Raw genomic sequence first — 15,569 nt, forward strand, 5'->3', positions numbered from 1 at the left:
ATAACAAGTAAATTCTCATTAGTGCTTGACTTTCTCTGGGGCGAAAGTATTCCTTAATCATCAAGTTCATGCTTTAAAAGTTTCATTCTAGTTTAACTAAAGTTTAGTCAGACAATTTTCAAAGTCCTTCTGCCCAACTTTCGCCGACAACTTTTATTGACAAAGCCACTTATCCCGCAGTTGATTTAGAATGTGAAATATAATACGAGAGGACTTTATCGCATGGCATCTGGTGCGGTGTTCATCACAGTCTCGTGACATTGGGTAAACAAGTTAATTATTTTGCATTATTGAGCTCCACTGCTCGGCGGTGTGCTTTTGGGTGTGCGAAGAAGAGGAAGTTTTCTAATTAGGAGGAGAATTCCTGGGTGCGAATATCGACTAAAAGCATCGAAATCCACGGACACTTGTTCTATGCATCGCTTTTCCTCCTCTCTCCCTCTTTCCACACATCCAGAGCCGACAGGGCAGATTTAGCATGTTTAATGCTGCAATTGAGTGCCTTTTTTTTCCACCTCCCACCCACAAATAAGCAAAGAGTGGCTATAAATATCACTTGAGCCGAATGAATGACGACAACATAATCACTTGAACGATTTCATGTCTTCTAGCTTAAGAAGCGTTCCGCACTTTCACACTCATTTTGCTTTATGTATTCCGAGGCGGTGGAATTTTAACCCAGTGATGGCGAAATGAAATATTGAGAGATGTGGATGTGATATAAAAATTCTTGGAATGCATATCGAGCCTGTCTTGGGCCAAAAATACACCCAGCGAGAGACCCACGAGGAAATTAAGAGAGAATAAGGGTCGAATTTCATTGAAGAAGGTCACAGACACATCGATCAAACATCAGCTCTGGCAGAAATCACTCTACAATCATTTTGAATTAGGAATGATGGCTTTTCCGGGGAGGCTCCATTAGGTCGGGGGCCCTTCTGGAAAATCTCTCGCATTCTCTTGAAAAATTTACGCTGTGTGTGGCGTTAGATGTCAATTTTAATAATTCACAGACATGAATTTCCCATAACAATCTATTGTACACGCATCTATTTTCGTCTACTGCCAAAAATAAGTGCGATTTCCTCAAAAGTCTCACAATATCCATAATTTATGAATTGAAAATGCCCATAAATACACCTTCTCGCATACGCATTCCGCGAATTTTCGCGCCAGTCGTACAAAAAATCAACTGATAGGTGGCAAATGGTGTTTGTACATAATTCAGCACTGAGAGAAAATGCCTTCCTGCGATTTGTTTGCCGTGCAGAAAATTCAGCATTGCCTGGCCAAATGATGCTGCTTCTTGTGCCAATTGTCATGAAAATCAAAGTCTTTATTTGGCTGGAAAATTGACGACTTTTTGGACCCTCTCTTGATGTCTTTCTCTCAGTGCTGAAGTAAACTTCTGATGGGGAGTATTATATAATTCCTCTCTTCACTCATAACCATTCCGTAGCGCGAGTGGAAATGAATTGGAAAAACACTTTTCCAATGAGACCTCCCCGAGGGGCGCTTCGACAGACGACCGGAGATATTGTAGTTAATATGGAAATAAACTATGAATGAGTTGTCTGAATATAAATTAACTTTAATGGATTCTCGAGAGTAAAAATCTCTTCTGGCACTTTTTCCTCAACAGTGCCAAACCCATAAATACCCAGCGCAAGATGGAAAGCATTTTAATCTCAATGACACTATATTTTTTCGTCTTAAACCCCACTCCTCACGCCCCACATTTGCCTCTTGTTCCTTCTCTATCTTGCGATGGTAGAGCTTTTCCATGGGTTTCTGCGCTCAGTGACGAGAGCCGCATTGATTGTGTGGCAAAAGAGTTGGGATGGAAATTTTCAATAAGCTAAATGTTGGGTGTGAGTGAGGAATTTTCATCCCACCCACGCCTAATTCTCACCGCCCAAATGCATGTGTGAGAGTGTGTGCATGTGGAAAATTGCACTGTGTTAAGTAATTACCACGAGGCACGTGAGGATGATAGTGGAAAAGCCAAACTGGGTGGATTTCAATCAAAAAGTCACTACCTATTTAAAGGTGGTGCCAAGAGAAATCCGTGCATTGGAGCTCATGAAGGGGATGGGGGGTGAATGGAAAAAAAGCAAGTATTGGGCGAGTGCAGAGAGTATCATTGAGATAGAGACACCAAACAGTTGAAGCTTCTTTCGCGTTGACCTACAAATTCATGTGGGAATAAATAAATTATACTGCGGAAGCCACAGAGATAACATTTTCCACCCCCAGATTGATGTAGGAAGGATGGTGGCGACGTCACACACACACCATTGACTCCTCTCTTTTTTCCATTATGTTAATGAAAAATGTATGCACACATCGAGGGGGCGACACTTTGGCGGTTATAAATAGTCCTCAATTGAGGCAACGTCATCATTTGCACCTCCGATGGGCTCTCGCGCCCTCCATGACCACCGTTTTGCCACTATCACTTCACTTCCTTCCGCGAGCTCTCTCGGCACTGCTCTTCAATCCAACGGCATCGGGCAGACAACTAATGCAAAGCGGAGGAATTGTGACGAGGAGGCCCTCTTCTGTCGGCCTCCCACTTTCGCCAGTGTCTCTGTGTTGGATGGAGAGTCCCCGAAAGAAGTCACAAGGAGGCCGCAAGAAGTATAATATTGCAAAATTATATAACTATGCGGATTGACTCCTCAGCGTCCACTTGTCTCCACTGTGTCTTGCGTGACGCCTGATGATTCACAGATGAGCCTCCTTGCAGGCTCCTTGGGGGCTGTGTTTTGGCAGGATATTGAAGGTTCACACAATTGCCCTCTATTTCTCAATTCCAAGCACACGCCAGAGCGAGAGCGAGAGATCGAGTTGGGGAGGGAAAGAAGACATTACGTTGGGCACATAAAACACCAACACATGCGGAGAATCACTACTCATACGAGATAGTATTGTCAGTCTGACGGTTTTTTCAATTTATTCACACGCACACGCACGCAAATCACGAGCTTTCGACCCCCCAGCCCGACCACCACGGCCATCCCATCACCATTTCCGCTTGCCAATCTCCCTCTCAGCGCAAATTGATCGTCTTAAGCTCATTGTGCGTGTGTAGTGGAGCGTGTGTGTGTGTGGCAGAAAAAGTCACAATGCCTAATAGTCGGAGGGCGGACGCCCCAACCCCCGTTTGGGGGATACAAGAGGAAATTGGTCCTGCATTATCGCACGCCGCACCAAAGTCAACACACATATACACAAATATTTACTCAAGCCATTTTTCCCTCAATGATCTACCAGTGCTCTTGGGCAAACATCAACACCACAACACAATTAACAAGCATCCACTATCCGTGCCACCGACATGTATTCGAGGAATTGTGCGGATCCTGACCAAGTTGTGGCCTCTTCCGTGTTTTGGGGGATGACAAAGGAGAAATTGGCGACGGGGAGGGTTGGCTCGTGATTCATATGGAACGCCATCTTGCTCAGACCCCAGTCACAACAACCCTGTCAACACTTTCCCCGCCAACGCAGCAGTATAACAGTTTCATTAGCATTCGCTTTTGCTAGCAATTTTCACGCTTCACACCCACAATTGCCCGTCAATTCACACAAAAGCACCCTAAGCAACTCCACACCTCACTGTCAATTGGAAATTCACCCACACCCCGTGGCAGGACCGGCCAGAAAACCACTATTTTCCGAACAATAGCACTCGAGAAACTTCCACCTGGCGCCTCCATCGAGGAGCTTTCAAACTGGTCTAAAGTGGGCCACTCGAGTACTTTCCCAAACCGCAAGCAAGTCGCACCACAGAGTGCAGTGGGGTGGAAAAATGTGAAGCGATGTGTCGGGATTTTTCTTGGGTGGTGTGGGCGAAACATTGCATAATTTCCATCCCAAATTTTGACGAACACACATAGCAAAGTCCGGCGTGCTTCAGCCATGTGCCACGCATGCGCAACGCATCGCATTAAAAGCTCCTCAGACGAGCTGTGTGTGTCCATTACATAAGAGTGAGAAGAGGTGCGTGTAGGAATGCTCTGGTAGGGGATGGAATAGGCCAGTGACACATGTAGTCGACAGACGGGGAGCTTAAGACTATAGGAAGTTTGTGGGAAAACAACTTGATGAACACTTATGATCTCTTTTCCCGCTGCTTAAACAAATTACAATCTCTTGGCAAACAGAGGGACGAATGAGGGAGAAAATGATGAAATATCTCAGAATTATCTTCACTTCGTGTCTCTCAGCTACAGATGTCAGTGGAGAGAGGTCCCAAAGAAGCAAATTACACATTATACATGTGATAGTTGAGTACTTGTTTTCTGGTGAAAAGTTAACTACCACCATAATCATAAATTCACCCTTCCCCATTCGCTGGCGAGAGCGAAAGAGGAGACAATTTTTGGCAAATGACGCCATGAATTAAAAATACACGTAAGCTTTTTACAACCAAAAACCCTTCGACATTCATCTGGAAGTGTAAATTTCTCGCACTTGCTGCCATTTATTGGCCTAATCGTCGAGCTGTACAAAGAAATTCACTCACATCTCGCCAATAAGAGGCAATAGAGTGAAAACTACATCCATTTCGGGTGACACACACTTTTAAAATGGATGAAGACGGTTTCATGGAAAATTATTTTCCATCCCTGTTGAACAGCAGAGTGTCTTTCTCAGGGTAAATTAATATTTACGACAGCCCTTCGCTGTGACTGTTTTTGTGTGAGAGGCCCGAAATGGAATTCCACCACGAGTGGATCCACTTGGCACACACCAATTAACACTGTCAAGAGCTTTTCGGCTGAAAGCTCAGCGCTGTTTTGTGAACTTTACCTTTGTGTTGAACTCACTGGAAATTATTTACATAATTGATGAAGAAATTTGTGCACAATTGTTGAACGTTGCATCATGCGCAGCTGCTTGGGCAAAAGAAAATCCCCCGCGTGCAAAGTAAATCGAGGAGCTTTTCCGCCTCGACGGGAAAAAGCATCGCTCTTTTGTCTGCTCAACAAAAACACATCACAGCACACAGAGAAGAAGAAGAAGCTTGCGCAACAGAAAAGAATATCACTTTATGTATGCAATTGAGGGAGAAATTACCATTTTCACCCTCGCAAAACATTCTCCAGTATGAGGAAAAATCACAAAATGATCGCTTTGACAAAAAGGTGATTTAGTCCTTAATGGATTTCCCCCATATCAATGACTAACCCCTTGACTAATACACCACATTTCCCCCTCTCGATTGCTTTTCGTGAGTCAGGAAAATCCACGTGAAATTTGCGTGTGAACATTTTCCCCTCACCCACCTATATTGCTACAATTTTCCGCTCTTTATGTTTCCTGATTTTTCCGCGTTGTCTCATACATCGCACCAAAACACCGCCAATTCCCAACCCCTCAATTCGGCATTTAATTTAGCTAAAAGACATCACTTTTGCCCTCAATGGCCATCAATCTAATGAAAAGTGTCATCATGCATTTTTCGACAACTACTCACCCGCCCTCGACTTAGATTCAATTTCCCGCAAGCTCTCGCCTGAATTTTTAACGTTGAAAGCCTCTCTCGTCAGAGGATCAAATTTTCCGTGCATAATTGAGCCCTTGACGGGGTGGAAGTTTTTCACATGCCGGGGGCGGGAAATTGTCGTCAGCCCAGTCAATGCGAAGTGACATGGAAAATATCCGTGTAACCATGAAAAGTGTGGCTCTGGGTAATTATAAAATCGTGCCATTGTGGTGCACGGAATGTTGTGTGTGTGGAAAAAAACAACCCCCTGACCTCGAATTACAATCGACTTTGCCCCATATACATATCATAAAAATTAAATCGACACTGTGTGCAACAATCTGACATTGGACGATGGAAATCGACTGGTTGGAAGCAAAGCCACACCACCATTATTGCATCTGATCGCATTTGCATTCTGCAAGATACCGTGATTATTGCTCAGGCTTGCGAACTGTCCGTGAAATTTTCAAGACAAGACTGCAATTTTCCATGCATTTCGACTCACAAATACTTCCATACTTTCTCGTGGCGCAAAGCAAGGTGATTTTCAAGTGTACGAAAGAGTCAAAGGGAAGATAATATTCTCTAAACCACTTTCTAACACTTCCAACAAGTGAGATGAATCTCTTAAGTTTCTATCCAATGTTTATGTAAGAATTCATCTAAAAGCTCTTTTTTAAGCATCTTTCCGACCATAACCTTAAAATATTACCAAAAGATCTTTAAAGTCTTTGTTCAGAAGCTTTCTAGATCACAAAATCATTTGTTATGATTTACCAATGAACTGACAATTGCTGATTTAGTGTCAAAATCTTAAAGAAAGATTTTTAAATATCAATTTTCTTGTCACAAATGACTATTTTTGAGGTTAAGTTCAACTTTCTACACAATTTGTAGTGTTTTTTGGCATCAAACGCTAAAAATAGTGAAGTTTATTACAAGAAAATGCATAATTCAGCCAGTGAATGATAATCTTTCATACTTGAGCATAAGAATTGATGTCACATAACCTCAAAAAGGATTTTTGTGATTGTTTCTACGTGAAATAACCAAAGAATTCTACAGATGTGATAATTTATCAGTAAAAGAAGCACTTCCCAGAGAAGTTCCGTTGAGCTGTACACCACTTCCGACCCTATTATCTCCCCATTGCGATAAGTAAAGTTTCCATCATCCCTGAAAGTTTGGCGAAAGCACAAACCCTAGGCGGGGACAAAAGGTTCAATAAAGCATTGTGGTGCACTTGTGTGTGTGTACTTTGAGCTAATTGCGGCGAAACAAAGAACGAACTCTGCTTCCCTTTGCCCAGACATTGAAAAAACTTAGCAAATGCATTTGCTCGGCCCTGGTCTGGCGCGAAGCTCGAGAAAACAAAGCCTTGTGTGCTGTAAGCAAATTAAAAAAGGAGTCGGCTGCTGAGGGGACTTGGCAAAGCATTGAAGCTGAGGCATAAACTCTCATTTATTTATCTCTTATCGTCCGTACTTTTGCTGCTTCTTTGGCGACTTGTCGGCAATCCGCCGCCGCGGGCGACGCATTAGCGGATCGGAGTCACCGCCGCGTCCCGAAGCGCCGCGCATTCTGGCCGGGACTGCGTTCTTGCTTTTCACCTTAACACTTTGCTTGCTTGTCTTTGCACACTGATCGGGCGGCGGATCGGTATGATTGCACCTCTGGCGCCTCTTGCCCTTCACGAATTTCTCCTTCAACAGTCTAATTTTGTCCTTCGCCCTACTGCACCGAATTGGCGGCTGTGTGGGGCCGTTGCTATTAATATCCCTGCCGATGCTCAGATCCGCGCTCGCGAGAGATCGATTGGAGAGCGGCGAGGCGGTCTCGGTGATTGGGAGCGTGGTTTGCGTCTCATCTATGAAGGTGTAGCAGAGGGAGTGCGTGAAGCTCTCGAAGTGAGGATTGAGATAGATGTGGTTGTTGTTGAGCAGCTGATTGTTGTTGCGCTGGTCCTCCTGCTGCAGCTCCGCCCGGTTGTTGTTGGCCTCCGCCTCAGCGCGCTGCACCTGGTGGCCGCCATCCCGCCCGCAGCATTGTAGCGACTCTGCCCCCGAGCTGGGCGCCCCCATTCGATGCCGATGGCGCTCAGCGCTGACCAAGGATGCGGACCACCCTCGAGAGACCGCCGCGGATCTGGCGTCACGAGCCTCTGGCAACTGTTCAAGCTCTCTGATGCACTCCTTGCAACTTTCCCAGAGCACTCGCGATAAATCTCAATCAGCCCCCTTCAAATGCCGTCACCAGCCCCAAAGTCTCAGCGAGGGCGGCTGTTATATAACGGCGTCCACCCACAGAAAAATGTCCTGCGAGAAGCACAAAACTTTCTCCCCAAAGTCACCCTGCGACGCTCCGACACTGCTCGTGGGCGCGGGGGCGGCTCTTGGCTCAGCTGTGGCTGCCAGAGATTGCTGGCTCACACATCAGATATGTCCGGACATATTTTCCACACACTGCACTTCAACGTGTTGCATTTCCTGCCACCAACCAGAGTCTTTGTAATGTTTGAAAGTGAAACCATCCACGCAATTTTCTTCACAATACAAGCAACAATTTTCTGACCATGAAAAGTCCGCCCACTCGCTCTCAGCCCGGCTCAGGCTCAGTCGATGGACAAGTGATTTGGATGAGACACACACTGGGAATCGGGGATAAAGGGCGCAAAGGCCCGGGCCAAGTGTCTGTTATCAGTGCTTCGTCACCTCCGCATTCACCTCGTAACACGAGCTTGGCTGAAAGTGAACTGAACTCCAGCGACCACCAGAGCTTTCTACCCTCGGCATCGCAATCTGGGGCTGCTTGTCGGTTTAGATTTAGACACACCACCACACCAGCAGGGCCTCGACGACTTTCCTAGCTTGTGTTTCCTTCCTGCTTTTCTGCCACGCCAAATATTCGCCACATTGACGCTGAGGGAGCTTTTTTTCCACCCTCTCGTGCGAGGGTGGCCTCTCTGCGCTCTCTCTCTCTCTCGCTCGCGCTGCCTTCCCCTCCACAGATGGTCACACGAAGCAAATGACCCAATAAAGTCCTTCTTCTTCACGCTGTCGCACGCATTTTAGAAGCAATGCTTCCAATTCACTTCCCAAAATTATGCCTCATATTTTTCTCGCCTCTGTGCCCCCTTGCGGGGCCCCGGGGGTGGGGTGGGCCCCCCTCGGCAGGCCTCGAGAGCACACTGAGCATACGCGGGAGAGGAAATTGGCTTAGGGTGTGTGGGGTCGTCGCGACACTGTGTCACTCGGGCCGCCTTGTTGGCTTGTGTGCTTCGGTGCTCGCCCAGATGAAAGGGATCGCAATTGACACCCAATCATCTCCTGGAACCGCAATCCATCGTGTTGTTTGTTTTACGACGTGGAAGCGGTACGTTTGACTGCCCAATAAGTCGTGTTGAATTGGATTTTGCCCATAAACAAACCGATTTATTTTATGACCAAAGCTCTCAAATTTGGAGCCTGTTTTTAAATTTTCAGTCCCTTCCAGACCCTCAACAATTGCCACTGTGTTATGGTGAATTACTGCGCTTATTAGGGCCCAAAAGCTGGACTTGTAAATTAGATTGGAGTGTGAAATTATCAAATTTCGAGAGAAAACCCACAGTGAATGCTTAATTGTAGAATTAATCAGTCTTCCGCACTATTCAGTGTAATGTGTAGTAATTAGATTAATCATTAATTGGTGGTAATTCTATTTGGAATTTCCAAACATTAAATTTATAGTAACAATCAATTTGATTGCTATTCACAAAATACATGATTAAAATGACTAAATCATATGCTTTATTCAGGGCGGACTAAATTGAGAGTCGTGACCTTTAAACTCACAATAGATCAAATAAATTTTCAACCGAATGTATAATATTTTTTTTTAATCAATTTTCCAGAACAAAGAAAAACGTTGATGAAGCTCGTGGCACAATTGAATAGCCAGCGAAAGCAGCTACAAAAAGCTTCCCCTTGAGCCATTGTAAATTATAGACACGTTTCATCGTTGGGCAAATTGAAATTTTATCAATGGAAAAATCCATAGTGGCAAAAATTTCCCATCCTTCCATTTCACCGCACGTAAAAAAAGAAGAGTCGAACCACCCAAAGTGCAGAATGATTTATGATTAAAGCCACTGATTGTTTTCAATTATTAACTTCCCGCCTTCAGAATCAATAAACTCGCCGTCAATTCGACATTCAAGCGCGAAGGGCGACCGCAGATGGTGGAAAAAAAGAGAGTGTGTGTACAAGGATTTACAAGGATTTTTTGCTCCACTGTAAAATCATGCGAACCCCTCCTCGGGGCGCCACAGAAAAGTCGCCCCTATCGGAGCGGATATTCAAGGAAATATGAGTCTATTTTCCATGTTTTGCCCACTTGTATTGTTGGAGTGACACAAAAGGCTTATTGGCACCAGGCGTCTCCATTGTATAACAGTTTTTTTTTGTGCCACTTCGACAGACTTTCCCGTCCACCCCCCACTTGCACGGTGGAGGAAAATCGGCGAGAGGGTTGGAAAGTGTGATTCACAGACAGATATACTTTATGGCTAATAAATTGTGGTTTTCATTCAGTTAATTTTTCTCTGTATCGTTGAACAAACTTTTCTCGCGCGCACACTTTGCACAGCGGAAAAACAGTGAAAAGTGCAAGAAAAAACACTGTGTGGCGTGGGGAAAAGTGGAGAGGCGATGGAAAGAGGGACGATTGGGAGGAAATAAGTCGGAAAAATACATGTTTGCGCCCAAGCGGAGAACAATTTCATTCCCTATTTGTTCACCCACGAATTCTCAGATTGTTGTTTGTCATTGGGCAATGATGATGATGATGAGAGGAGAGAAAAATATGGTATTTTCATACCATCGCAAGTTGAGGCGAATATAAAGCACAACCTCGTGAAATCGATATCGATACATGAGCAAATTTACATTCTCAGCCAACATGTAGACGAAGAGCTATGTGGAAAAGGTGGGGAATTTGCTGAAAATTCGTCTCCTTTTTTGCATTCTGCCCCGCCGAAAATCCTTCGTCACATGAAGCTTCCGCCGCACGATAGGGAACGGAAAAGGTAATACGAAATAAACGACATCTTTTATCTATTGAAATGCAAATTCCTCCACCTGGAGTAGAAGTCCTTCACGTCGCGATAATGTGCTAGTTTTTGGAAGCATCGCATATATGGATGTGGAGTAATAAAAGACAGCCAGATGGTGGAGTTTATCCTCCAGGCTTTATACGAAACACCATGAAGAATCGTGGCAGAGAATTTGAATCAATAGCGAAGCTTATCCTCGTCAGGAAGCGTCAATAGAAATGTGTCAACAAGGATGTATTTTCTCTACGAATTCACACAAAATAAGCTCTAAAAGTTATGCGATTATAATAAGTTTATTAAGCTCTAATCGGCTCTAATGTTTGTTGAAAATTAGTTGAAACTATAATCATTCTAAATTACCCCACAATCTCCTAAACAAACGCTTATTGTTTGATGATCGAAATATTAATATATCTTCAGTGGATCGAAATTTATGGTGTTAGTGAGAAAATCCTTGGATACTGAATGAATTATTGGGCAAATAATCCCGAAAATACAGATAGCATAAACTTCCTATGAAAATGGTTTTCCTCAACCCGTCGACTGGATGAAATGCGGAAACTTTAATTATTCCGCACACGTTTTGCCATTGAGTAAATTCTTTTCAGAATTCTCCACAATTTTTTCCGCATCTAATGGAATTTACACACAATTTAAATACTGACAATATCATTGCAACAATGTTATTATTATTGGCTGGCAGTAAAGTTTAGTGTGCGCTCTTGAGATGCCGAAGGGAAGAAAATTGAGTTGAAACTCATTCTTGCCTTGCAGCGGAAAATGCATTAAAATTCTCAATGATGCAAAAGGGAGGACTTTTTCCCAATCAAACACACGAAATTTTGGCTTCCTTGAAGTTTGTGAAATACAATTCTGAAAGTAAAATTAACATCACTTGCCCATGAAATAAACATTTTCATTAATTAGTCGACCACATTTGTGTTAATTTTACTTGAGGATGTTCCTGAACATCGTGAAGTGGCGACTCTGGCTTTTTGCTTTTAATTTCGGCCTCTCGCCGAGACAACACACACTTTCTTCCCCTCGGCGAGAAATCGTGTAAATATACAATGAAATGTATTAAAACCGTTGGTGTGATTGTTTTCAAAATAACACTCACACCCGAAATAGATTTCGCCACGCTATTTATAGCTGTGCGATGGATAAAAATTGGGCTAAGTGTGGGCTCACGATGCATTTACAATTGCCTCTCGGCCATTTATCCCAAAATGCTCACGAGCGGAATTTCACGCATTTCAATATGCCTTCAGTTCTCGAAGCATGCAACATATATCAATGCTGCAAAGAGGCGAGTGCATTTGGCATTGCGGCACTTTGCAACAGTTGGCGGGGGTGTTAAAATTCGAAATGACACATTTTCATGCTTCGGCGCTACACGGCGAGCATTTTCACGGAGGAAATTGTTTTTAACACATTTTCCGTCGCGACGCTTTTTTCCACATCGCCGCCGAGGCATGTCAGAGGCGCACACAATGCGAGGTGTTCGACAGAGACGGGCGATGAGGAGAAAAATAATACCAGAAGAAAATTCATTGGACCACTAAATAACTTGTTGTTCTATTGGATTTAGGCCAAGACACTTGAACAACTTATTGAATTATGCGGGAAAGGTGGGAAGACACCATGTATCAGCTGAGGGGTGAATAACTCACTGAATGACAGCGTCTGGCGGGCGAAATTCCACAGTCTGGCGCGCCTTTATTCGCGTCCAAGGGGCAGATATTGTAGAATATTTGCATTGAAAAGTATCTGTTTCACTCAATTGAGTTATTTTGCTTAGAGAAATCAACAATTTTGTGCTTAAACTGGGAAGATTTCTTCTTTTCTTGGCAGAATTGAGCGTTTGCGTTCGAAAAACTTCAGATTGCTTAAGCTTCAGTAGTCGAAAACAGCTTCAAAGTCAAACATAACCTCAAACACATCATTTTAGTCTAGAAGAATGGTTATTTTCTTAGTTTTTGCGCTTTTTGTGCTTTCAAGTGGCAAAGATTATTATATTCACTCATTTCTGTGTTTTGCAGGATTAAAATTAACCTTAGAAGAATTTTGTAAGCATGATTTATAACCTCACTAATTGGTCAGAGTTTTTCTATGCATTTTCCCAAAGCAAAACTAGAAAATCAAGACAGAAATTGTTCATGAACAAATCCTGGAATATTGAGATCATTTCTTGGAATTTAAAATCTAATCATTTGAAGAGCTAAAACCGGCCTAAAACCGATTTAAGCTGCATTATTTCCCCCTTGGTCGCATCTCCTGCTCAACGATTCTCTTCGCCAAGCGAATAAGCGGCCAGCATTGATGGTGGAGAATTGCGTGCCCCTCACGAGTAAGTGTATCAAGTGGGATTCTCGAGACAGGAGGAATAAAGTTGTTATTGCCAAGTGCGTCAAAGAGGCCCATTATTGCCTCTAAGAGTGCACAGATTCAGGGGAGAAATATCCTCTGCAGCATCACACAAATAAAACGGTCATCAAGCGAGAGTGAATTCCATTCACGGACTCGCGTGTCCGCATAAATTCTCGGCGGCCTGTTATATGTTACCTTGGGATCGCAGGCTGGGCGCTGGATGAAGCACTCTGTGTTGAGATGTATGCCATCAGAATAATCCATTGAAGAGCTAAGAAAGCATGGAGAGCAATTTGCTTCCTATTCATAACACACACTCAAAGGGCGCGCAAAATTATCAATCATGTTCTCATCACCCACACTCTGTGCCAATTTCACTTGGCCATCATTTTCTCTATGGCGCTGGGAAAACCACTTCACACAGCCTCCTCCTTCACCACATTTTCTTTTATCTCCCAGACTGGCCGCCAGAAATATATATATATCAAGATCTCAAGCGGGTCTCGCGAGACACTCTCACTGCGGAAAGTTGCCACAAGCAAGAGAATCGGAGTCACACACAACCACCACTCAAATTGCAACCCTCGAAAAGGCGACAGAGGGAAACTCGGAGCCCGCGAATTGTTTCGACAGCAGCGAGAAAACTAGTTGGACGGCGATTGAAAATGTGCACCTACAATGTTAGAGGATGCCTCTCACACAATATCCCAACTGCGAGGTGGGGAGTGAGTTTTATTTTAGTCAACACAACACTTTCCGCTGAGGAAAAACTAAAGAGTATCATCGTCACAATCATCATCAGTGCGCGAGATCATGTCGTTTCGCCGCTCTGCGTCTCTCTTGTGACCCATTGTAGTTATGCTCCTCCTAATGAGCTGCCGGGTTTTGCAAAGCTCACGAAGGATTCATCGCTATTGTCTCCTTTGTTTATTAATACCACTCGACCCCCGAGCTCACATCGAGATCCAACAGCCGGCTGATTAGTCTGTGCTGCGAAAAAGTGTCAGGCGCGCCACGGAGAGTCATCTTGGGGAAATCAGCGCGGAAATTGGGAAAATTTCGCCAGTGACTCTGTGACTCTGATGGTGGCGAAAAGACTAGCCACTCCGGTTCATCTCACATTCTCAGAACCGCAGAAGATCAGAAACGAATAAACAGCGGAAGTGAAATTTATGGCTGAATCGCGGTTCAACGGGGTTTGTTTGGAAGAATAAATTTTGATGAAATTCTTTGAAAGACAAGGGGCAGATATTACGGCCGGAAGTGGTGTACAATTGCCCTGCAAAGTCTTCTGTTTCAACAAATTAGACATTTTCTCAATCATTTTGCTTAGAAAAATCAATTTTGATGATTAAAATATCCTCAGAATGATTAAACTTGTATTTAATTTGGGAATATTTCTCCTTTTCTTGATAAAGTGAAGCATTTGTATTCGAAAAACTTGAGATTGATTACATTTCAGAAGTAAGAAAGAGTTTGAAGAGCAAATCCAACTTTATTATTCTGAAGAAACATTGAAATATTCACTATATTTATTCATTTTTACGTTTAAAATTATTAAAATTAATCCAAGAACGTGTTCTAATTCGGTTTCATAACTTCACAATGTGTACAAAATATTACTAAGCATTTCCCAAAAATAAAACTAGAAAATCAAGACAAAAAATCAGGTTTTACTATCTATAAAACTGATTATTTAACAGATTTAAGTCATATTATCTCCCCCTTGGAGAGAGACAGAAAGAAGAACTTTTTTCATCTAACGAGCACATTTTTCTTATGACAAATTTACACCGTTTTCATCTTAGAAATTCTTGTCAATTCGTCCCAAATCTGTTGTCCTCAAAATGCACACTTTATTGCAGTCACTCTTAATCCAATTTGTCACATCAATGAAGAATTAATTTAGTCGCGAGGTCAATGAAGATGATTTTTGCCAGCATTTCCTTGTTTTGACCAAATCATCGCGAAATGATTATATTTGTCACAGCCAGTGGAGGCGCCCTGTTGAAGCTCCGGCCGAAAGTTCATATCCTTTCCCGCTCGCTTTACACATCCCTGCAGTGCCTTTGGCGCGCTTCGCGAAAGCTCTCCAGGCGCATTGTCCGTTGAGAGCTTTTGGAGCTTTGGGGAGTGTATTTTGGCGGAAAATCGACAAATGGACAGAGGCAGAAGAGTGGAAATGAGCTCAGATTACGACTAGAGATTGTGGAATGTCGGTACATTCGAAATTCATAATCATGTTTGACTGCCGTTCATGTGTGAAAAGCTCTTGTGTCGCTCCTTTGTCACTGGCTAAATTGAAAACGCATACCGTGTCGCATTGCGCAATGACGTCATTGGAGCTGTCGCTATGTACAAGAGAGCGAGAGAGGGAGTGTGTGTGCAAAAAGCATATGGTGAGAGTCAGTTGTGCAGTACATAAGAAGAGCGAGAGCGAGAGAGTGTTTTTGGTTTCCGTCCGTGACGTAGTTTTGAATTTTTCCTCCTCAACTTCTCACACAGACGCACCCTTTTGGGCAGTGAAAATGCCACGGTAATGACCACAATATGGGGTGCAAATTAATTTATACTTTATGCGGCGCTGCCACATAAATAACCCCTCGCTCT

At 43.5% G+C, this 15,569-nt stretch overlaps 1 protein-coding gene across 7 annotated transcripts in view; it reads right to left on the reverse strand.

Annotated features, from left to right (window-relative positions):
- LOC132261670 (potassium voltage-gated channel protein Shaker) overlaps window positions 1-15,569 on the reverse strand; it is a 96,852-nt gene that overhangs the window by 54,615 nt on the left and 26,668 nt on the right. Inside the window, exon 1 of one of the 7 annotated variants that reach the window (XM_059760580.1) lies at window positions 13,155-13,282. The exons of 2 other annotated variants lie outside the window; for them this stretch is intronic. In XM_059760580.1, the coding sequence (XP_059616563.1) occupies window positions 13,155-13,267 (113 nt within the window). In that variant the 5' untranslated portion in view covers window positions 13,268-13,282. Of the gene's footprint in view, window positions 1-6,982; window positions 7,633-13,154; window positions 13,283-15,569 lie in introns of those variants that run through there. 4 more of the 7 variants (XM_059760575.1, XM_059760576.1, XM_059760573.1 and 1 more) reach the window with 4 other exon arrangements.

This window comes from Phlebotomus argentipes, unplaced genomic scaffold (genome assembly GCF_947086385.1).
Source record: "Phlebotomus argentipes unplaced genomic scaffold, Phlebotomus argentipes genome assembly contig_15, whole genome shotgun sequence".
Classification (NCBI taxonomy): domain Eukaryota; kingdom Metazoa; phylum Arthropoda; class Insecta; order Diptera; family Psychodidae; genus Phlebotomus; species Phlebotomus argentipes.